The sequence below is a fragment of the Seriola lalandi genome, unplaced genomic scaffold (assembly GCF_002814215.2).
Source record: "Seriola lalandi dorsalis isolate HSWRI2012SDOR001 ecotype SW California unplaced genomic scaffold, Sedor1 jcf7180002054280, whole genome shotgun sequence".
NCBI lineage: Eukaryota > Metazoa > Chordata > Actinopteri > Carangiformes > Carangidae > Seriola > Seriola lalandi.
Window position 1 is genome coordinate 510,374 of NW_019524833.1, and position 23,575 is coordinate 533,948.

The 23,575-nt window shown below is 41.2% G+C and overlaps 2 protein-coding genes across 3 annotated transcripts; one reads left to right on the forward strand and one right to left on the reverse strand.

Annotated features, from left to right (window-relative positions):
• Window positions 1-4,485: 4,485 nt before the first annotated feature.
• On the reverse strand, window positions 4,486-8,782 carry paqr7a (progestin and adipoQ receptor family member VII, a). 2 transcript variants are annotated; one of them, XM_023405600.2, is made up of 2 exons: window positions 8,672-8,782; window positions 4,486-7,311 (listed from the first exon to the last, which is right to left on the reverse strand). In XM_023405600.2, the coding sequence occupies exon 2, from the start codon at window positions 7,268-7,270 to the stop codon at window positions 6,206-6,208; it is 1,065 nt and encodes a 354-aa protein (XP_023261368.1). In that variant the 5' UTR covers window positions 7,271-7,311; window positions 8,672-8,782; the 3' UTR covers window positions 4,486-6,205. The 2 variants fall into 2 exon arrangements, with proteins under 2 accessions (XP_023261368.1, XP_087029903.1); XM_087173777.1 differs by lacking the exon at window positions 8,672-8,782 and adding an exon at window positions 8,460-8,636.
• An 8,362-nt stretch (window positions 8,783-17,144) lies between these two features.
• tmem222b (transmembrane protein 222b) lies at window positions 17,145-22,461 on the forward strand. Its single transcript, XM_023405601.2, has 6 exons — window positions 17,145-17,300; window positions 18,354-18,438; window positions 20,093-20,124; window positions 20,226-20,322; window positions 20,417-20,547; window positions 22,173-22,461. Exons 1-6 carry the CDS (start codon window positions 17,179-17,181, stop codon window positions 22,258-22,260), a joined length of 555 nt encoding a protein of 184 aa, XP_023261369.1. The 5' UTR covers window positions 17,145-17,178; the 3' UTR covers window positions 22,261-22,461.
• The last annotated feature ends 1,114 nt before the right edge of the window (window positions 22,462-23,575 follow it).

Consider the following 23,575-nt stretch of genomic DNA (forward strand, 5'->3'; position numbering starts at 1 on the left):
ACTGCAGGGAGTCTGCAGACCAAAACATCTTCTCAGCATGAAACAGCAGGCTGATCTTCTTGGGCTGTCTTGAGCTTCCTCTATCTGCTGCCATGTTGAACCACCTCATAGCATCCTTCTGCATGTCATCATCAGTGGCGGCACGGGAGACATGACTCTTTCTCACGGCATCTATAATCACACAAGCCTTTAAACACAAAGTCTGCTGTCTGACATTTAAACAGGAGACCATTACCTGTGGGTATAACTGTGATTTTCACTTTTACAATTAACAATCAACAGTATATACTGCTGTATCTCTCTCTCTCTCTCCTCCCCGACCCCCTCCATCTGTCCTCCCCATTCGAAGTCTGTCTGCTGTCACAGTGGACACAACAATGGATGTTTTACTCACAAATCCAGGCTGGAATTAATTTGTTTTTATATCTACAAACGTCGCCTGCTGTCTCAACATGTTTTATAGCAGCTACAAAGTGTGAGACATTTATAAATTAATTTCTGCAAAAATTGCCTGCTGGATCAGCTGTTCAATTAGACGACAAGAAATGCTCGATATGAGACGTGTTGAAGTGGTAAAGATGCTAGAAAGATTTACAGACCTTTATTACTGGTCTAACTCTGGCACATACTTTCCCCTGGTTGGTTTCTCAATCCAAAAGTCAAGAATATTTTGCATATAGCAGCCGTGTAGATCAGACAGTGCAGCACGGCTTATTTTGACAAAAGAGATGACTACAACCAACAGGACTTTTGTAACCACGGGACTCTAACCTGAACATGAAGTCTGCACACACACACACCCACCTCTGGAGAATGGATCCAGCTGCACAGAGGAGGCCTTCACTCGTCCTCTAAGATTTAGTGTTGCAGGCCGGCAGCCACATCACTCAGCAGCACCACACACAGTGAACCTTGTAATGTGTGTGGTCACAACGGTGAAGCGGCAAGTCTTCACCACTACCGTCTGAAAGTTTAGAGATGTAAGAGAATGTTTCTAAAAATAGTTGCGATGCTCTGATTCTGTCTCTTGAAATATTCTCCTCGTTATTTCGTTACAGCTTCCTGCTGGTCCTGTCTTATTCCAACCAGAGACAGAGTCCACACTCAACGCTACAGCACCCATGTGATGCTGTTCTCGGGTACAGCACAGGTTTGAACCAAACATGCTTACAATGGCAATATGCTAATGCTAAGCACATATAATGTTTACCATGTTAGCATGCAGACATTTTGCTAATTAGCACAAAAAAAAAAGCTGAGGCTGATGGAAAGGAATTAGTTTGGCAAGTATATGGTGATTGGACAGATTCAAATTTTGACCTGATGAATAGTCAGGGGCTCATCAAAGGTTTTACAATTCATCCTGAGGGGAACATGAATGTTTGTACCAAATTTTATCACAATCCACAAATTCAAATCACAAATTCAACCTCATGGAGGCGCTAGAGGAAAAAAAGTCAGGGGAACAAAAAAGTCAGTAGGATGCATCGTCTGGGGACCTTGAACGTCTGTAGAAAATATTGTGCCAGTTCATCCGGTAGATGATGAGATGTTTCGCTGAATAAGGATCTCAAAAGTCAATGGGGTTCGTCCTCTGAGCACCGTGCATATCTCTACCAAACGTCACGGCCATCAAATAGTTGACAAGATAAGTTTCTAGTATCCAATAATGTCAAAGGAAAGGTCAGGGGATCATCAGAGGCCTTATCCTTTGGGGACAATGAATGTCTTTCAAAAAATTTGATATATTTCACTCTGTACCAAAATGCACTGAACTTGTAGTTGTTTGGTTAATAACAACTGATGAACGAAGAAATCCCTCGACTAAAAGAAACCTTCACTGTGAGGAAAATATAATAAATAAGAGGGTGTGTAGAGCTGCTCAAGAATACTTGAATGTGAAACATGGCTGCCAAGAGGATTCAGACGGGGGATTGTCCAGTTCTGCTTCACTCTGTCTGACCACTCGACTTCCCAGCAACAGTTAGTCACTTGAAATAATCTTGATTCATGCGTCTATGACATGTTTTGTTTTAGAAGACGTCAAACTCAAGACGCCGACAAACCAGCTGTGTGTTGTTGCCGGTTATAATGTTTTTAAATGTATTTCGAGCCCCCGTGAAGTCTAACGAGCAGGGATGAAATTTAATTTGGTAAGTTATCAAAAGGGAAGCAGACTGGCCCCTTCTATTGTGAGTGGGACAGGAGGAATGTGGGAGAGAGTCCAACAGCGCCATAATTCAGCTGATTCAGGGTTTTAAGTGAGTAACTGAGCCGTGCAGCATGGACCAACACACACCAGCGCTCGATGGGACTGGAGCCACACCGCAGAGCTGGCCAGGAGGAGGAGGAGGAGGACGGGGGTTGATATATCTGACATTCTGCAAGTGAGGTGAACAGTATCATCTCTGACGTTTGCACCAGAGGAAGTAGAAAAACAATTCATGCCATGGGAATGAAAAACCAGGCCTTTCTGCTGATGCGTTTACCTCAAATAAATGTCCCTTCATCAACACACGGGGGCAGCACAAATGTACCACAGACACAGACACAGACGCACTGGGACAGGGACTGCTGTTGCTTTGAAGGCAGTGTGGTAAAGATCCAATATGTCTTCATGTGAAGGGCATGTAAAGCTGATGAACATTAGTTTAATTTGGCAATTACAAAAAGAAAGAATGAAAGAAAACAGGTAAACGTCTAGAAAGTAAGCATGAAAAAAAGAGAATAATTCATGGAATAGTTCAACATTTTTGAAAATATACTTGAGATATATTCAGAAGATCAACGCCGCTCTCATATCTGACTGTTAAATATAAAGCCGGAGCCAGGAGCGTTAGCGTAGCTTAGCATTAACACTGGGAGCTCGTTTCTCTAAAGCTCTAAAGCTCATTTACTAACGTGTTGCATCTTGTTTGTTTGATCTGAAGACGGTAACACACCAGGATGTGAAAACAAACCCACACAACCACAGGATCCACTTGAGAAGGTGAAATCAATTTATGTTTCAAGTAGAGTTGGTGAACTTTGAACTGTAACTGCTGATCTTCAAGGCGACAGAGAGCAGCGTCCTCCTTTTTGACACTGGATGAGGAGGCGACTGCGTTTGACCATTTCTTACCGACTGACCGACATTCACACCCAGTCGGTGAAGGATATCACACCTCTCTCCTCTCCACGTCGGCTGACTTCTCATTCCACCTCACTGTGTTGCCGTTCAGAACAACCGCAACTGCAACTGCAACAACAGCAGCAGCGGGAAACATCTGCACACGGGTCAGGGGAATGAGTGAGGCCAGGAGGGATGTGATCCAGGGAAGTTACGGATTGCCAATTTGGTGAGCAGCTGATTCATTATTTGGCACAATCTTATCCCCACGACTGAGAACAGTTTCCCCTACAGTGAATAAAGTCCCCCCCCCTCTTGATCTGCAGGCTCAGCTCCCTGCAGCTCTGGATATGGATCACCCTGGAGGGCTAAATGCACCTTCACAATCTTTTGAAAGAGAGAGTTTGAACCCTGGGTGGATATTGCTTTAATCCCATTCTCATCTGAGTCTCAGGCATTTACCTGATGGGCGAGTGGGAGGACGTGAGCCTGCACTAACACGTTTGGGTTTGGTCTGGTCCAGCCTAACTCAGGGGCTTCGCCTGCTGTGTAGGGGAGCCAAAGCCTCTAACAGGTAATCTCCAAGCATGAGGCCTTCCTAAGGTCACATGCAGACAGTTGGGCCACAGATCAAGTTAGAGAATTCTGGGAAACAGGACCTGTATGAGAACATCTAGCAGACCAATTTCCACAAATGCAGACAAACAACTGACTCCATGTGGGTATAGCCGGCCAGGCAAGTAGCCTATGCGTCATTTGTTTACTGGCGCTGGCAGTGAGCGAGGGAGGGATGAAACAGAACATCTGTTTCCTACATTGACTGAATTAACCTCTGCCACCGCGACAATCCCTTTATTTTGCTCCGTATGTTTAATGGCTACTTGACACAGATAGTGAGGGTCACCTGGTTGGTAAGATGAAGAATGAAAAAGAAATAAGGTGTTTAATTTACTCATTCACTGCATCTAGTTTCTCTACCTTCAGGCCTGTGATTTTACACGTTGACCCAGGACAATAAAGGCACAGATTCACTTGTTGCTAGTGTTTAGTCTCAGCTCATAAATTACCAGCATCACAGTGTCAAGTGTATCCTTACTGTATGTAAATAACAGCTGAGGCCCTCCGCCTGCCCCTGCTAGGAGGAACACTGTTTAACAGGTTGCTATGGAGACCAATTAACCATTCAGGGACATCCATCACGAAACAGCCATCACATTTGGCATGCTGTGTTTCGCAACAAAAGATTGTGACGATAAACTAGTGTTTTTCAATCCTTCTTCCATGAACACCTTTACAGCATTTGTATAACACACACTGTAAATCCTCTTTAAAATCTCATGATATAAAAAGGATTTTTTTCTTATATATCGGAGAAATTACAGTTGACAACACCATTGACTTTAATTTAATTTTTCTTCTTGACAATCACAAGAAAAAAAAACAGAGAAAATCCTACAGGTTTAACAGAAAGTCAAAAACAAAAATAAAGGTGCATCAAGGGACAGAGAACGTAACGACACAAAAAAAAAAACAGGCACAATAAGGCAGAAGTCAATTCCCAACTGGAGTGTCAGGTGATCAGACATTATTCAGAGGCAGAGCAGTGGTATTAGCTCGGACAGTATACATGCAAGAGAGGTTTAACTTTTACTTAATGACTGTTGTCATCGCCGTCATTGAAAATACATTTCTCTGCTGGAGCCTGTTGGATGACAATGAAGGCAACAAGCATGTTGTTATTTGCATGAGACGTCACGTCGTTAGTCAGTGTTACACACTTGAAATTATAGTTTAACAAAAATGATTTTTCTCTGCCTCCAAGAAACATTTATTTAACTCAATCCCACTGTTTTTTTTACATCTTGCTCAGTAGTAGGCTTTGTTATCTCCCAAAGACATACATTATACATCATGGTACCTCTATCTTTAATTAGTACGCTCATGTAACACCCACACTCACTTTTCCCTAGCGACTCAAAAGCCTCAGACAAGATTTCCAATAAGACACAATACAGTGATATTCAGTGATAGCTGACATCCTAATATACAGTGCATAATACAAAACAGTCTACTTATAGATGCTGCTTGTCTAAAATAGGATATAGTCAAAAAAAAAAGTTAAGACTTTCATTATATATTACACATCGCTCATAAAATATCCAGCTTTCTTAAACACAGTCCAAAGAAAGTACATTCAATTATATATAAACGTGCTATGGAGTCGAGCTTGTGCTAGCGCAACGGAAACATTAACAAACATCTAAATCTCAGACTGGCAACGACAAACATCTCATCATGTGATGGAAACTTCAATCCTAAAAAGAATCAACACTGAGCCGTTACTTAACGGCACTCAGGGGCTGAGAAAAGCACGTTACAGTACATTTTTAATGCAATACTCAATCAGCAGCAACTTTATGCTAAACTTAGCATAAAATGTGCAACACAGGGCTTTCAAGGCACAATGACGAAGGCCACCGGCGTGTTGTAAAATAGTAGATTTTCTTTTTTTTATAGTGTCTGTACTTCATTTATGAAGTAGATTTCTGCATAGGAGAAATGTCGGCTCTCTTCTACAAGCCGTGATTACTGTATCACTTTTTCCATCATTTCAATAATCATTTCAACAATCGATTAGCCTGGGTGACATCACACAGGAGGCACTCACTCTCAAAATATTCAAAATAAATATCTGCACATTCAAGATACTGTTCAATACGTCATCACAGTGTTGTGGGAAAAAAGAAAAAGAGATTTATTTTATCTGCATGTTAACTGCTTGTCGGCTATTTTTTTTTTCTTTTACCAGTAACACTCTTATGAACAATATCCACATTTTGATAATCTTTGCAAATTGTGAGATTTTGATTGTGCTGATTCTGTGAATTATTCCAAAAGTTCTAACACAGATGAGTCTCAAAATACTTCACTCCTAACATCAGTATGTATCCCTCTTGTAACCTGCGACTTACTGTTACGAAACGCTCAAACAGCTATTTACATTTACAAGCAAAAATAATTTGTTCCCTTTCTGTCAAAGCAGTACGTGTGGAAGGAAAGGCACATGTCACTGCAGTTCCTCCAACATCCAATCTATTATTTGGACTTGGTTTTGCAGTCAAGCACTTGTTTGACTTTCCTCAGCATGAGGGCACCAATCAGCACACACACAACCAGAGTGACGGCATAGAGTCCCGCAAAGAGAGCAACCTCACCGCTCCCGTGCAGACGCGTGTACAGCTCCCTGCGGCCCACGTAGTCGAGGTGCGAGGCGTGAATCTGACACAGGGTGCAGCAGGCGAGAAAAATGTGGAACACCTGATGACTCTGTCCCACGAAGTCGCAGCGTCCGGGGAAGAAGCGCTCCAGCAGCGGGCAGGTGAAGAAGAAGGCGCAGCTGAGGAAGAAAGCCACCTGGCCGAAGTGGTAGAAGAAGGCCGGGTCTTCGCTGGCTGTGGACCAGGAGAAGAGTCTCATCGCCACGGGGCTGCTGTCCCACAGGTAGGCGATCGCCGAGGGCACCACCTGGCACACCTTCCGCACCCAGGTCGGTAGGCTGTGGTTGCAGTATTTGCCATAGCAGCACCCCAGGCATGACAGACAGCTGAGAACGGTGGCGGCGGGCATGAAGAGGCCATGCACGTGTCTGTGCAAGCTCTCGTCCACGGCGTAGTAAAAGTGAACGATGGCGCTGCCGTACTGATACTGTGCCACTCCAATGTAGTCCAGAAAGAAGAAGGTGTAGTGATACAGCTCCGACTTGCCACCCAGTAGGTGAGCCGCCACACTGAATGCAGTGTAGGCCAAAGACGACAGGATGAGGATCAACAGGGGCCACGAATGAGGATCGTTTACAAAGTCCACAGTCTCAGAGAGCTGCCGCAGTTTCACCAGAAACACTAAGAACGCCAGCAGGTGAGTCCAGATGTTGAGGGTCTCATTGTGGCGCTGGAACAAGGACAGGAGGTAGTAGCGCCAGTTTTGGTTGAGCGGTCGGTAGCCGGTGCAGACGTAGCGCTCCCTGAAGTACGAGGGAACCTCACTGTCTCTGACGGTGCCGGGCATGGAGGGCGCGGCCTCCGTCAGCATCTGAGGAACCTGCCGGATCTGCTGCAGGCTGATGAACACTCGCCCGATTCTCTCCATCACGATGGTCGCCATGGCTGTCGACAGCTGTTAACAGATGCACTCCTGGATGGTTCCTGCAGGAAGGATTTTAAGATAAAAGAGGTTCACTATGGTTCTTTGTTAAAACTTTTACAGTGGCTGTGTGTCGGCGTCGCAACAGGTTCTACCTTTAAAAATATCTTGATTACCTGATTTTTGTGTGTGTGTGTGTGTGTGTGTGTTTTGGAAAGAGGAGGAAAACTGATTGGGTCGGGGTCCCAAAGGCCACTGAACCACAGACCTAGATGTTTTAAACTCCCAGAGGCATGTGCGCGCCCGCAAGCCTCAGCAATTATCTAATTATGGTGTGATTGCAGACCCTCTGCTAGAAGCACGCCTCTGGCTCGTAAAGCTGTGGCTGGCTGTACCTGGCTGTGGGGAAGGACACAGGTGGGGCCTGATTAAATAAAGATTAAATAAATAAAATAAATAAAGTACAACTTTACTGATACTGTTATAGTATTTATACAAGCTGCTTAAGCAGTTATATCAATGTATTTTGTAGGTGTGTTTGCATATATTTTATATTTACTCTATGTAAAACTTTGCGGTTAGATAGTTAATGTGGTTAGACTTGGGCCAATATTCAATAATATATCTCGTATTCAATGATAGGATATCTCCTGTCATATGCGATATTTCTCATAATATCGAAATATTTACCTTACCTACACCTGAAAGATGGAATACAATAATAAATAATTATAGATTATAAAAAATAATACCTGAATCATAAAAGACAATATAAATATGTATTATTAAAATAACTGAAAAATAAAATACAATAATATAAGTATATATTATAAAAAAGTATACATGAAATATAAAAGATAATACAATCATGTATTATTAAAAGAATAACTGAAACATAAAATACAATAATATAAGTATATATTATAAAAAAAAATTCCTGATAATAAAACAATATAATTATAAATAATAAAACCAATAGACCCTCGATGACACATGGTCATGCAATGCAACTACAAAAAAAAGTCTCTGCAGCTGAAGATATAGTAGTAATAGTAGTAATGGATGACATTTTAAAATGAACATTAAGACATTAGGATTAATTAATTTCCCCCTCCTTACAGTAGCAACCAGCCACCAGTCTTTTTTTTTCTCTCTATACCCGCCCCTGTGAGAACCTGCTGCTGTGCCCAATGTCCAGCATCTAACGGACCTCGGCTTCACCCGGGTCCGCCGAACCGAGTCATGACGACGGACCCGACAGTTAACGTCGAGCTGCTGTGAAGGTCTGAGGTTCAGCCCGAGGCACTTCAGAAAAGTTCTGCCACAGCCTGAGACAAAGGCGTAACTTCTCCTACCTAGTGTCCATCACTTTGACAGAGTATTCAGCTGCTGTTTATGTAAACGGACACCTGAACGTCTCACCTTGAGGTGGTTGCCCGTTTCCTCACGTGTCCACGGTTGAGATGACCTCTTCTTCTTCTTCTTCTTCTTCTTCTTCTTCCTCCTCCTCCGCCCGCCGAGACAAATATTCAACAGATTGAATCGTTCCTTCTGAAGTGAGAAAGCAGAATCAAGCTGACGTCGTTAGAACGAGGCCGGAAGTGTCGTGATTTTGCCATAAAAAATAAAAGCCTCATTCTTTGACGAATTGTAAAACAATGATTCATTTTGCTTTGAAAAATTACATCGTTCCGTTAATAATGGTAGAACTATCAAAAAACAAAGAATTAACAAGAATGAAACAGATAGAGAAAAACGTATAGAAAAAGTATAAGGAGATTGGAATTGATAAAATATACTAAACCAAATTTGATTTTGTAAAATAAATGTATGAAAAAAAAACAAATTCCAAGTCTAAATATAAACTTGAGCTTTTATGTTCAATTTTGAGGTTCTTGTACTTTACTTGAGTATTTCCATACGTCTGCCTACTTCTCCAGAGGGAAGTATTGTACTTTTTACCCCACTACATTTATTTGGCAGACTTAATTACCAGTTAATTTGCAGATTCACATTAGAAATAAAATCAACTAATGAATTATTTTAGTATTAGCATATTATAGTTTTATCTATTCAGCATTGGGCTAAGAATAGCCAAACACATGCAACATTAAAGCGATGCTCCTGCCTCAATAATTAGGCCTCTAATCCAGTTTTATACGTTGTTCTGTATAATCTGTTTTTATAATGTTTTTATAATGCTTTATTATTATGCTTTTTACTTCTGTTTTTATTCATATTTTATGATGTGCTATACAAATAAATTTGCCTTGCCAACTAGTGCTGTGTTTTATTGTGAAAAGGGATACCGGAAAACGTGTTGTGTTTGCAACTTGAAACACCGGGTGGATCAGAAGGAGGAAGATGTCTTTTTAAAAAAAATTTAAAAAAAATAAAAAAAGAAAGAAAACTTCAAACGTGAGTTGCCTTAATCCGGTCAGATTTGTATGCATAAGAGATGCGTTCAGGCTTAAGTGGTGAAGACAGTTATTTTCTGCTGTGTTCACCGTTAAACAGACAGTAAACTTGGGATTTCTTTACGAAAAACGTCCTCCAATCACAGGAGTCGTCTAACACTCGCTTGAATCCCTCCGTGGATGCAAAGTGAAGAATTTAAAACAACTTTAATCAGCGCATTTGTCCTAAAAGAGACAAAAGCTCTCTGGTATTCAGACCACGTGGGGCTCCGGGAACATTACTTGTCAGTGACAGTCTGCTCCAGAGCTGCTGTTGGTTTTAATTGAGAGGTTTTTTTTCTTCTTCTTCTTCTTCTTCTTCTTCTTCTTTTTACATGCACAGACATGTGTACAGACATGGGCCGAGCAGACAGTATGATGACAGAGTATGAAAGGAGTTTGACCAAATTAGTTCAGATAATTTCCAGATTTTACATTTTCATTCAAGTGTGCGGGGGGGGGGGGGACACCTAGAAGGCAATATTTTATGATTGTGGGCAAATTTAAATGAGTGAATAAAAGCCCTATTCTCACTTTAAGATCCTTTTTTTCTGGTAAAATGTGGATAATTCTCCTTGACTGGACTGAAAACCTGTTGGTCTCCATTATTAATCACTTTGATCAACATTTGTGACGCCCAGGAGTTTGGGTTTGTTGTTGTGGAGCAGCTTTTAATACGCTAACTCCTTTTGCAGTTAAAGTTCTCACAGACATATCTCTCTTCAACTCACATGTAGCATAATGTCCAACCCTTTTATTTCTGTTCTGCTTCTTATATCATTGATCACCAAGGTGTGGGATTCTCTGCCGTAGGTTTGAGAAGTGAAAGACAGTGAGGCGTGAAACTACAGGGTTCTTCGTTGTCACTGGAGTGTGCCATTGTCAGTTAATGGTAAATATTTTGAAGATTACCATAGAAGCGTGTGTGTGTGTGTGTGTGTGTGTAAATAAAGCAAAATGTGTGAGAGTTTTACCAGAAAGAAAAATTAAACCAAACATGACTGGCAGAAGGAACCGTCTCCACTCTAACAAAAGAAATGAACTAAATAGAAAACGAAGCTCCACCCAAACAGGAATGGGCAACATGAATATACAGGACATACAACAAACAACAAACCCTGACCGAGGCCCCCCGGGGCCATCGCACCAGTAAATATGAGGCTGAAGCTGCTTAGCTTAGCTTAGCTTAACTTAGCAAAAAGACTGGGAACAGGGGGAACAGCTAACCTGGTGAAAATATACCAAGAAATAGTCAGGTGCATGATCTCCATGACAACCATTTTAACGCTTCAGTTTTTTGTATGAATCAAACAAATGAGAGGAAACTTTAATGAGAGAACTCTTTAGACAGTGAACTGTTGTTAAGATGTACTGAATGTGCATGTTTTGTTTTCTTTATTTTAAAGGGCTGTATGTCTCTTGTGTTTGGTTTGTTTTGTGTTATTTCAGGAAATTGTTCTGAATCAAATTCAGCCCATGTAGTAAATAAATAAAAAGAAAATGGCTCTGTATCCCAGCATGTTATCAAATCCAATTTTCACCAAAGAATCCCCTTTGTTGTTCGGCTCCGAGACAGCAGAGCTACCTGTTACATAACCATCTAGCCTGAAGCATTGGTGAGAACTGGCCCTGGGGTCTGAGCTCTGCTGAATGTAAACTGTCCAGACTGCCCACATATTTCTTCAGTTTTACCTCTGGAGCGTGAAAGCACGTACCAGCCTCCGACAGTGCAGGGTTAGACATTTACAGTGTCTGTGATCGCTTTATCTACAGTACTGAGGACTGAGGAAAACATATCAATGCATGTGTTTTATTGCATGTTGTCAGAAAAACACGTGTTTTTAATGATGTAACAATCAGCTTTATTCTCAGATGAGTAATCTGTTTAGTTTAATATTTGCTTCTTCAGTTTAACAGCATCTCGTCTTCTATCTTTGTGAAGGGTCAATTTTAATGTCAAACCTTGAGACTGAGGACGTTTTTTGGGAAGTAAAGTGAACACTTTCAACATACTGAACCACAAACTGCCCACAAATTCATCACCCGAGTGCGAGTGTGTGAGCGAGTGTGATAAAGAAGTGCAGTAAATGCGCTGTATGCATGTGTGAGTGAATGGGTGAATGTGGCTTGTAGTGTAAAGCTGTGAGAGTTCGATATGACTGTAGAAAAGAGCGACCATTAAATACAAGGTACATTCAAATACAGCCACATACTGTAAATACACAGTAACTTACTGACAAAACTGTGACCAGTATTGTGTTTTAAATTTACAAGAATACAGTAAAGAGCTGCACATTTATTTCTAGTAATATAGTAAGAAACTAAAAATGGTTAACACAAGGCTATAAGGGTTGGTTGTTTTTTTTTTTTTTTAATTAAATGATCTTTAAAAGCATTAAAAGTGTTTAAAAACTACTTTAATGTTTTTCTTTTTTCCCGTATGAAGGCCTAAGTCAGTGATAAGAACTTTTATGTCGCTGCTGCCGGACCACATGGTGTATACTTGTTTGCTATCTCAGTCTGATCGGGTGTAAAAGATTACATCCGTGGCAAAAACTAGAGCATCAAAATGGGGTAGCTGGTTACAGCAACAGGCGGTGAATCAACAAGTGATCTCTCCTCTATCAAACAGAAAAATAAGGAACTGAGCTTCTCCTGCTTTCAGTTCAGTCCTGATTGTTCAGATGTTTTTGTAAGAATAAAAAGTGCTCTGAGAACGTATTATTTGGCCTCTGAATTGTTACGGGGTCGGGTGCTGGCCACCAACATATCTGCGATTTTCTAGAGTTGGGAAAAGGTTGGGAACGGCTGGTTTAGAGGGTGATTCATGTGACAGCGACATGCTCGCATCTATAGACGTAGTTTGTATAAGAGAAAGTGTTCTCAGCCGTCTGTAGGGTGACAGGAAGAGGAGGGAAATAGCAACACCTCAGATAAGATCGTCCCCATCTGCACATTTCACTGAAATAACGTCAGAAACAAGCAATTAAAAAAGCAATTCTAGCTGTTTTCCAGCTGTCCATGTAAAGTGTTTGCAGTAATTAACAGTCCTCTTCTGTCCTGGAGGAAATTAGTGCACAGTGTACCAGACAGCAGAAGCTCTGGTCCACTTACAGTGACACGGACTAAATTTTGGCTCCAGCAGTTTTACTTTGCAGGCAGGACTTCATGAATGTGTGTACACATCACATGTGAAAGACTGGCCCCGTTTATATATGTAAAGTGCTGATGGTAGCAGCTGTATGATGATAAATTAGGACAAATTGTTCAAATTAAAGCTGTAGTTGCGTCTAAACTAATAGATGAGACTCATTTGTAAAGCTCAGATTAGTGAATGATTTATCATAGGCTGTTAAGATTAGAAGTCTGACACATGAACAATACGTCTAGAACAAGCGTAATCTGTGAAACCAGGTTCAGTTCAGGCCGTTTTACCGTCTGTAATTCTACAAAATATTCATTCTCTGTACAATTTACTGTTTAGTTTCAGCAGAATTCCTTCCTGATGGTCAGTTTACCGTCAGTAAACTGGGAGGTTACACTCACATCACCACTTACTCTGTTTCTCTTCACAGTTATAAATATAGACACACGGCCTCCGATAAACACACATCGATCTTCTGAGTCTGAGGTTTTCTCTCTGTCCCTCCCTCTCTCTTTCTGTTTATCTCTTTGCAAATACACACTTCCTGTTGCTAACCACACTCGCTTGCTCAGTAACTCCATTTCCCATTTCAGGCCTTTTAACTTTTCATTTCCATCATATTCATTCATTCATCCATTTAGTCTCTCAATCAAATCTGTTATTGTCTTTGTCTCGAGTACCGATGTGTGATGGCGCAGGGTGTGTGTGTGTAAATTACACCAATCATTTACTCTTACTTTTTAATTTACATTCATTTGCATTCAATAATGCACTTTTATACACAAGATGTGTCACAACGAGAGACGCACGAGAACAGATAACCTACAAGAGAAAAACTAGAACATTATATACATTATTAACATCTACTTTACACACATTTAAGGATGGAAAACTATACTAAATACTATTCACAGCCGCATAACTAGTAACTTAAAATGTTTTGAGACACATTAGACAATATAAAATAAGATGTAAAAACACAAAAACATTCATAAATCAATTAAATTATACAAACCAGCGTTTTTTTTCTCTGGGTGTACAATGATAACTGCAGTGTATGTGTGTTCTGTATTTAATAGGAACTAGAAGGTGAAAGGGTAAACACACGATGCACGGGGGGGGGGGGGGGTCGGTTTGCCCTGGAGACCCCGACACAGTGATCTGGTCACGTTTCTGGGTGGGTGAGGTCGTTGCAAGGTGCTTTGTTTTCTCTTCGACTGATTGGTTTTCTGCAAGTCGTACAAACACCTCTTTAACCTGTTCAACCTGTTTCCCCTGTAGAGTGACTCATGTTTGTTTGTACCTGCGACTGAAATGTCTTTTTTTTGTCTTAGGGAAGGTTTTCTAACTGTGAAATGACACAGAGGTATCTGAACGGCAGCCATGACGATAAGAGCTCGTCGCATGCCCTAAATGATAAGTAAAGGAGGTCAATGGTCTCTGTCTTATCTCTTTCAGATACACTGGACCTTAATTTATGAAAGGAAAGGAGATAATGCCATCCCACAATTCCTTGCAGCAGCAACAACACCTTGGCAGATGTACAGTATATGTCGAAACAACAGAGCACCCGATTTTATGCTGGTGACAGGATCCAAAACGTATGAAAATCCTTGTATGATTGTCTGAGCTCCAAATCCATGAATATAGATTTCTTCTTTTTTCAAATCCAATCGGGAGACATCTTGAAGCACAAACATATATAGATGCTAATTCACTAAATCCCCCATGAAAAAATTAATTTACTCTACTTAACGAATATATTAAAAAATGAAAGGTCAAATGCCTGGAAACAGTATTTACTTATATCTGAATATAATTTACTCTGGCTCCTTGCTCACTTCCTTATTTCTATTTAATTATCATGTTAATGGCTCAGCTCTTTCTCCTTGTATATTCCTTGAATGTTATATTATTTCAATCCTATTTGTTTAGTTTTAGTTTTTATTTTCAACAGTATCTATTTTGTTGTTACTTCCGATTAATAATTGATGAGTAAACGTTTCCTATGTATAGAATAAAAACCATAGAAATAATAGAAACCTTAGTCTAGCTGCAGTCGGATTCTCTTGACACCACAAAAGGTCTATCACGGCCCACGAGTGCACTTGCCCAGTGACTCTCCAGGATTTCCACAGAGGGGCAGTGTTTCATTTTGTTTTCACCGTGCTCGGCCATGACGGATTCACAGCAGACTTCATGCAGTAATGCACAAATGTCATTTGATTGTTTTCGCTTCGTGAGCGGGAGAAGCAGTTTTGAAAAATCAACAGGTGGATGTTTAATGAAACGTTTCATAGTTCATTCGCTGTGAAGATGTTTCCTGCTATTTATAGATAATGAAACCTGCTTTATTTTACACAGAGCCTCAGAAGCCAAGCTCTGTTCCTGTTCTGTAATAATATACCACCCCAAGTTTGAGATGTTACTCGTGCATGGTAATTTACTTGATTAAAATATGCTTTTATTTTGAAATATGCACCATATAACCACAATATGAACTGAAACACACACTATAGGGCCTCAAGGGAGTTTAGTTGGGTTAAGTTGTAATGACCTCCCTCTTGTCCTCAGCTATGCAAAAATTTGAAGCTTCGTGTTCTGTGCTGAAGGGAAAAGAAAATCAATATCACAATTCAACAAATTACACTGAATCAATGGATGGATTCATTATGAGAGTTGTACGTGTCAGGTTTTTTTTTCAGACACTCACAAGGTTTCATTTGCCTTTAATGAAAAGCAGTTAACCCCTGGGAGCTTTTTAAGTGACATGGCGTTGTGCAGGAAAGTGGTGTGTAGCTTCAAAATGACTGTTTGGGGAGTGATTTTTCTCTCTTTAATCAGGGCTTTATTTAACCAGGAACAAATACAACTTTTTAACTTCTTTACTTTTTTTTTTACACAACCCTGCTGATAAATCCACATTCTCAGATGTGTTTCTAAAAGTGCAGAATTACACCCTGACTTCATTTCTTATCTTGGTAATCACAGTCTAGGGAGCTGGACATGGAGACTTGCAGACACTTGACATTTTACTTTTCAAACCTTTGACTGAAATGGATGACACGTCACCGGGTTACAGTCCTTAAAGCAGCACATCCTCTGGCCTAATTGGGCTGGATGGCTCAGCCAGATATCGAGGTGGCATTTGCCGGAGAATTCCCTCAGCTCCCTGATCATGAGCCCAGTGTGCCTTCGTTTATCAATGTCTGCCTGCTTTTGCTGAGTAGTTTGTTTTTGCCCTTCGCACAATATATCACCTGTCACATCTAATAGGACGTAGTATGGAGTACACAGAGCCCCAGCGGATCCCTTGGGTTCATCTTTGTTTCCATTTCCACCATCGCCATAGATAACTCCTTCGGTAGCTGCAGTCTCTCCACTTCCACCGCGCCGGAGAGCTCTTTGTGATGGCACGAAAACAAATAGAGGATTTTTGCAATAAACCGCATAGAAACCCCATTAAAGCACTTGTGCTAGGATTAAATCTGGATAATAACAATAGATTACCGTTCAAACTCAAAACTTGCACTTTATTGTTGACAAATTATTCAAGATTGGACTATAAGAATTTGGCTGAGTGTTCCCTAAAGTTTCTTAATGGATATGCTTGACTTGACTACTTGATTTGACTTAGTACACCATAGTATACCATACCCTATAATGTACAGAATTGTTTTCTCTCCTGAAGTGGGGCCAGAGGCAGTTAAGGGTTCACTAATAGTGTTGTTAAATTGTTGTCTACACCAGTGGTTCACAGCCTGTTTAATCCCCCTTTAATGGAGGCTAATCTTGACCTGTGACTCCTCACCACTGCCTTAAAATTGACATGAGTTGTGTGCAGTTCAGTCAAAAAGTTTCTTTTGTGATTTATTTAATTACTATAATTTATTTTTACAGCTCTAATAAGTAAAAATAATTATTAAACAAAAAACAACCGTGCTATATATCCATAGATGGCTCGCACAGACCCCGGAAGCTGCTCCTGCTGCCAAGCAACACGAGAGTATCAAGCTAGATTGAATAAGAGAGAGGGCTTCCGGTTGAGCCTGTCAAAGTAAAAATGTATGTTCGACTAGGCATATAAAACTCCTTCGCAAATGTTATGTTTTGATTTACCCCAGATGTAAATATATATCTCCGAGTATCAACATAGTTAGTAATGTGTACATATCTCGCTTTTTTTTTTAAAATCAAAGACCAAAAAGAAGACTTTTTGTGCGATTTATTTTGAAGCTAACACCACACATTTCCCGATCCTGTTCCGTGTCTGTGGCCGACTTGACGCAGCCGCAAGTGGGACAAATGAAGTTCATTTTCCACAGCTGATGATGGCGGATGTTGTTGAAAAAGACACCATGAAGAATTACCACATAGCGTCTGAGAAAATTAACCCAGACATCAGCCGCTATCCTTACTGTATTGTGTGGACACCTATCCCCGTGTTATCGTGAGTTATCGCCGCCGGTGTGCGGAGTCGCTTTTTGACCAAAAACCTCGGGACAGGGGACGAAGTGACAGCTCCACTAGCTTAGCTAGCTAGCACACGTACAATACCATCCTGTTGCTGATTTCCTTCGAATAACACGTTATATTAAAGCGTCCTTGCTGTTAATAAGAGTCAGAGTGATGAAAACGGATTAATAGCGTTTTAAGTTTTATTGAGTTTAATTTGAAAAACAAATGTATTTCAGTGCACAACTAGACATAAAATCAGAAAGCAAATGAACATAAAAGTAAACAACAAATGTCTAAAGAAACAACTCAAAACGGGTTTTACACACTTCAAAGTTGTAGGCTCTGCTTTTTAATGTTTAAAGAGTAAATTATTAGTGTTACAAAGTTATAATGTTCTTACCATAGTATTACTAAGATACTGTTATTGTTGTAATCCAAGTGTTGTAAACATACACACATACACATATACACAAGCTAAGGTCCCAAAATCATACTGTTATTTTTTTTAATTAGATTATCACAGAACAGTGGTTCTTATAGTGTGTGTGTGTGTGTGTGTGTGTGTGTGTGTGTGTGTGTGTGTGTGTGTTGCTCCTGCTTCCTGCTTCCTATTTATCCTCCTGCAGCGCCTCAGTCAGCACCAATACAGCAACATCAAGACTCAAGACAGCATTTCTATAATGTCCCTGTTAAATGACCTGATTAGGGGGGGGGGTCGTTGGACTCCATGTGTTGCAGAACATGAGTGTGTTAGAACTGTTGTGTGGACGTTACCTGTTGTGTGGACGTTACCAATTTGAATTCATAAACCACACGAGAGGATGTTTTGTAAATGAGAATTGAGTGTTACTCCCTCTGTCCTTTCACGCTTTTATGTTACACATTTATTTCAGTCTTAACCTGAATCTGAAAATAAGGTTAAAGAGTGATAGAGACTTGGCCAGAGATTTTTACATGTGGTTCATCTTTTTGTGGTACTTCACAAAAATGCTTGTTTAATGTGCTAATGTTAACTCTGCATGTTTTGGGTTTTTTTTCCATTCAGATGGCTGCTTCCATTCATTGGTCACATGGGAATCTGCACTTCCACTGGAGTCATCCGGGACTTTGCTGGGCCTTACTTCGTCTCTGTGAGTTATGACCGTGGTTTTACATAAGTTGATTTTTGAGGAAATATTGGTTGCAAAATGAAGCGCAGTGCAGTGGCTCTACTCAGTGGATGAGAAGTCACGGTCAATTCACACCTTCTGTATAATTCCTCTTTAAAACAATACAAAAACAGCCAAATGGCATCACACTCCTGTCCCTATTCTCCTGTTCTCGTCTTTTTACCTTCTATTTTTGCTCTTCTTCTACTTTTTTTTTTGTTAGTAATAGGCAAATAACGTTGTAGTGCATTATGGCCACCAACTGCAATATGGAGTATGGATTTGGAAAAGCGCATGTGTGGATTGACAGACCGACGCGGGACCTCAATTGTTGAAAGAAGGAAACCACTTGAATGTTCCCACAACTGGAGAAAAGTCGACATGTAAACGTACCTCATGTGGATGAGCTTTTGTAGTATCAAACACTCACCGCAGAGTTTGTAACTCGCTCCTTAGAGGAGGGCAGTTACAGTCGCTTACAATAGATTGCGGTGGTAACTGCGTTTTACAGCAGGACAAACTTTTCCAAATGTCAAAAGAAGTTTCTCAAACCACTCCTGCTGCTTAGATCACTTCTTCACTCTCCATTTGTATTTTTTCAGTTTGTTTCACATTTTTTGCCCAAAATGTGACACAACACACATTTGTTTGTGTCTCGCAACCAACGCGACCAAATATAGTTGAATCATCCATCTCATAAACACTGGACGCACACTGCACAGTTTGAGTAATAAGTCGATGAGACCGAAGACTTCACAGACACTAAAACGCTGGACAGGAAGCACTTTTCCGACTCGAAGTTATCATGGCAGCAGCTGTTTTATTTTTTTGTTGTGGCGATCACAAGATAAACATCAGAAATACACATCCATGTTAGAAATGAACCCCACCATGAAGGTGCACTTGCATGAATTTGATTGGCCACTGCAAGGCCTTGCAGGGTGGTGTTAACAGATCACAATCAGATAAGATCAAATCACCACTCAGAATATCTGATTTGATTTGGGTGGGTGGTTGTAATTCTCTGATTTGCAAGAACCAAATGAGATGCACGACGAAGAAACGACAGACGACACTGAGATGCTTTATAGAGCCATCTTCAGGTCAACCTGCCAGTAACAAGTTCTTAAGTTTCTCCCGTAAAAATCCTTTAAAATTAATGCTATAAAATTATCTTAAATATTTTGGATTCGACACATGACTAAGGCACAAATCCAAACTACTTTGTTTGAAAAGCTCCTTTAATCCACATAGAGGTGCTTAAACCTGGAGCCTCACAGCTTCATTTAGACTCATTCGGCCTCTTCACACAAAGTTGATGGTGAACACAGACAAACAGGATGTGAGGCGCATTTCCTAAATCCTTAATGCTAAACCATCTAAATTGCCACGAAATGCGTCAGAGCTCATGTGACTGTTTATCACGTCGTGAGTAACAGGTTGTTTTTGAAAATCCGACTGAAAAAGTTTGGAGCTGGTGGTTGCGTCCGGCTGCACTGAGCAGAAAACTGAATCATACATTTGTGTTGTATAAACAAAGGAATGTAAATTGAGCTCAGACGGATTAAACGTGAGCAGGGATCACATGAACTGTTTTGAAATGAGAGAAAGAAATAAACATTTTCTCTTTCTGCAGGAAGACAACATGGCTTTTGGGAGACCAACAAAGTAAGTAAATGAACATCTTTGGGATGTCGTGTTGTGACTGATTTATTTTTAGTGAACATACAACATACAACAGCGCAGTTACTTTTTCTCTTTGACTGTAGATACTGGATGCTCGACGTTAGCAAAGTCTACGCCAGCGGCTCCAACGCCTGGGACACAGCGGTGCACGACGCTTCAGAGGAGTACAAGCACAGGATGGTAATGAGTAGATTTGTTTACGTGTCCGTTATTCGCTTTATAAAACCAAACAGACGGAGTTGTAACTTGTACTCTTGCTTTTTTTCTCCCGAAGCACAACCTCTGCTGTGACAACTGTCACTCACATGTAGCCATGGCTCTGAATCTGATGCGATACGAAAACAGCACCTCATGGAACATGGTCAACCTCTGCCTCCTCGCTCTGATCCATGGAAAGCATGTCAGGTAAGAAGGGGTAAACGCAGACATACAGTACATTAACGGTCCAACTACAGTGAAGGTGGCTGAGTCGTTGGGTGAATCCAGGCTCGTCTACATGAAGGTTTCAGTCTCCTTTTTTAATTGTTTGTGTCTCGTGTGTCTGGTAGAACAGATGAGCTTTAATTTTTATCAATAGTTTTATCATATCCCAGTGGCTTTTAAGGCATATTTTAAAGCCTTGAGTTTATTTTCTCCCATTTTACACATGCAGCTAAAGTAACCGTCAAAATGCTGTTGACCTACACTCAATACTGAGCCTGAACGCACCCTGCGTAGACACAGATGGAGGACTGAAGCTGTTGCTGCTTTCACTGCGAAGCCTGTGTGTCAGACATTAAATGAAAACAGACTTGCCTCAACCGAATCATAGAGAGGACTCGCTTTAAATTGATTTATTTTTTTACATACAGTAACAAAATCACAGGCAAGTCTGGATGCTGCACAGTCCAGTCCGGTCCAGTCCAGTCCAGTCCAGTCCAGTCCAGTCCGGTCCAGTCCGGTGTTATGACTGAAATGAAATAAAAACAGATAACTATGAGAGTTGAGCATGAACTTTTTAAGTGTGTTTGAGGCTGATCTCGTCGACAGTGGCAGCTTTACAATCATACTAAACACACAAACAGTCGACCAGTTAGTTTTTATGGCTGGACTGTAAAATGTGTAAAATGTTCTTGCTTCGCCTGATCAGGTCACATGACCTCAGTCCAGCTAATGAGGTGTCTCACGTACTGAAGCCCCTGAAACAAGCAAGAGGTAAAAGATTGCAGGCCTGACAGAGCGACACCAGGAAGTATCCAAAAATGTGTTGTAGAACTTGTTGTGAGAAAAACAAATTAAGCTCTCATTGTCATCCTCAGTCCAAAAATATCTGAATGTTGTCCACCTTTTTAAAAGCCGCTTTTAGCAGCAGCCCTATGAACTCCAGCTGCTCTCGCCAGTGCAGCGATATGAAACAGGGCTAAAGCTTGTGAATGAGGTTTCTCACTGAGATCCCAGGGGCTAGAGAGAGGGGGGGGGGAGAGAAAGAGGGAGAGAGAGAGGGAGAGAGCCCTGATTCTTCCAAGTATTAACAGTATATAGGACGTTCCTGTCGAAGGCTCTTTACGGCCACAGGAATGAACTACATATCCCAGAGGGCCTCTGGAGAGTGTTGCGTGCATGTTGAATGCTCCTGTAAACTGCAGTTATGAAACCAACTCCACAAACAGGGTTTCAGACGAGAATTCGGACGCAGGTTTTTACAGACCAAAGAGAAGCGGAGCGACATGTAGACACACCTTGTTATTAACTAATCGAGCATCTGTACCGTAAACCTTCAGGCTTTTGATTAACGTAAAACTACGTACATGCACAGTTTCTGTTGCATCGTACAAATCATTTCATGTCTGATTCCCCAGCGTCTCAGCGGGGGGCCAGTGGATAGTAATGTGAAAACACGTTGTCATGGTTACAGCCAGTTTTTGATGACGTGTGGAGGAGGGGGGGTGTTTTACAAAAATTAGATGAGTCTTCTGTTTGTTTGTTTGTTTGTTTGTTTGTTTGTTTTTGGTCACGTTTCCTCACCCCTCTGTCTTCCTCACCTGATCCAGCTGCGCAGGCTTCCTGAAGACGTGGCTGCCTTTCCTGATGCTGATGGGCGTCATCCTCACAGTGGCCCTGGCCCTCAACCTCCGGTGACCTGGGAGGCAGGTTAAGGACACAGTGGAACCCCTGCAGGTCGGATGTCGGGGTTTGACCTTTTTAAACAGGGAAAAAACTAAACAAAAACAAACAAAAAAAAAAAAGAAAAAAAAAAAGGGCGGGGGGCATCACACGGTGTCGAGCGAAAGTAACCGAGGAGATAAGAGACTTCTCGCCTCACGCAGAGAGCGTTGAGCAGGACTGTCCAACACACGTGTACCAACGCTGGCAGGCGCCGTTTGTGGAGAGCAGGCGGCCCGTCACTGGCATTACTCCAGCGGGCGAAGCTGGAAGTTTAAATTCAGTTATTTTGAGAGAAATTGACTGAACACCCCCCCACCACCACAACAACAACAACAACAACAACAACAACGACAACAACAACGACAACGACAACAACTACCAGGACCATACAAACACACTTAATGGATTATGATTGCTGGAAGCCTGACGGCAGGTTTCAGCCACCGCCACCTGCACAGTGTAGCAGGAAACACATCCATTGCCTTGCTTTTCAGATTTTGATGGTCTTACTTTGTAACGGATTTGGGAGCGCAATCCCATGATTCAGTGCTTCCAAGGATGCCATGTTTTTACCAGGGAGCACAAACATGTTAAATCAATTAGATGCCTTTCTAGGGAATTTATCGCATTTCATGCTTGATCTAATGTAGCTCTTCTACGGCACTGCGCCGTAAATATGCCGGAGCAGTTTGTATTTTTGTGCATTTTCTTACTCGTATTCAGACTAACTCCGGAGGATATCAGAAAGTCTGCGTCTTCTAAAAAAAAAAAGAACAACAAAAAAAAACAAAAAAAAAAGAAATATTTTCTCAGAGAGTGCATCACACGTGACCACCTCATGGTACTACTTCAGTAGGTTTACGATCGATCGGTGTTTTCATACCTTTAACTACAGATCATCAGAGCAATGATTGTAGCAACCTCAGTGAATGTGGCTGTGGGAAATACCTGAGAGAGAAACCGAGAGAACAGCAAAAGCAGCTCCTTTTGGTTTTTTCTGTACTCGTGCCAAATGTAGGAGAAAACGCGAGACCAACTCAAACTGTGTCCTTGAATATGGAACTTGCTCTTCGGTGGAACAGCCCAAAGTTACGTTGATGTCAGAGTTATGACACCTGGTGTACTCGTTTTGTTTTTCATCACTAATTGTGAGTCTTAAGGGAAGAAGCAAGTGCCAGTGCCTAAAAACGACCTCTCTCTCTCTCTCTCTCTCTCTCTCTCTCTCTCTCTCTCTCTCTCTCTCTATGTGTTATATTTTCAGTTGTTTTTTGATGCGTTAAAAAAAAAA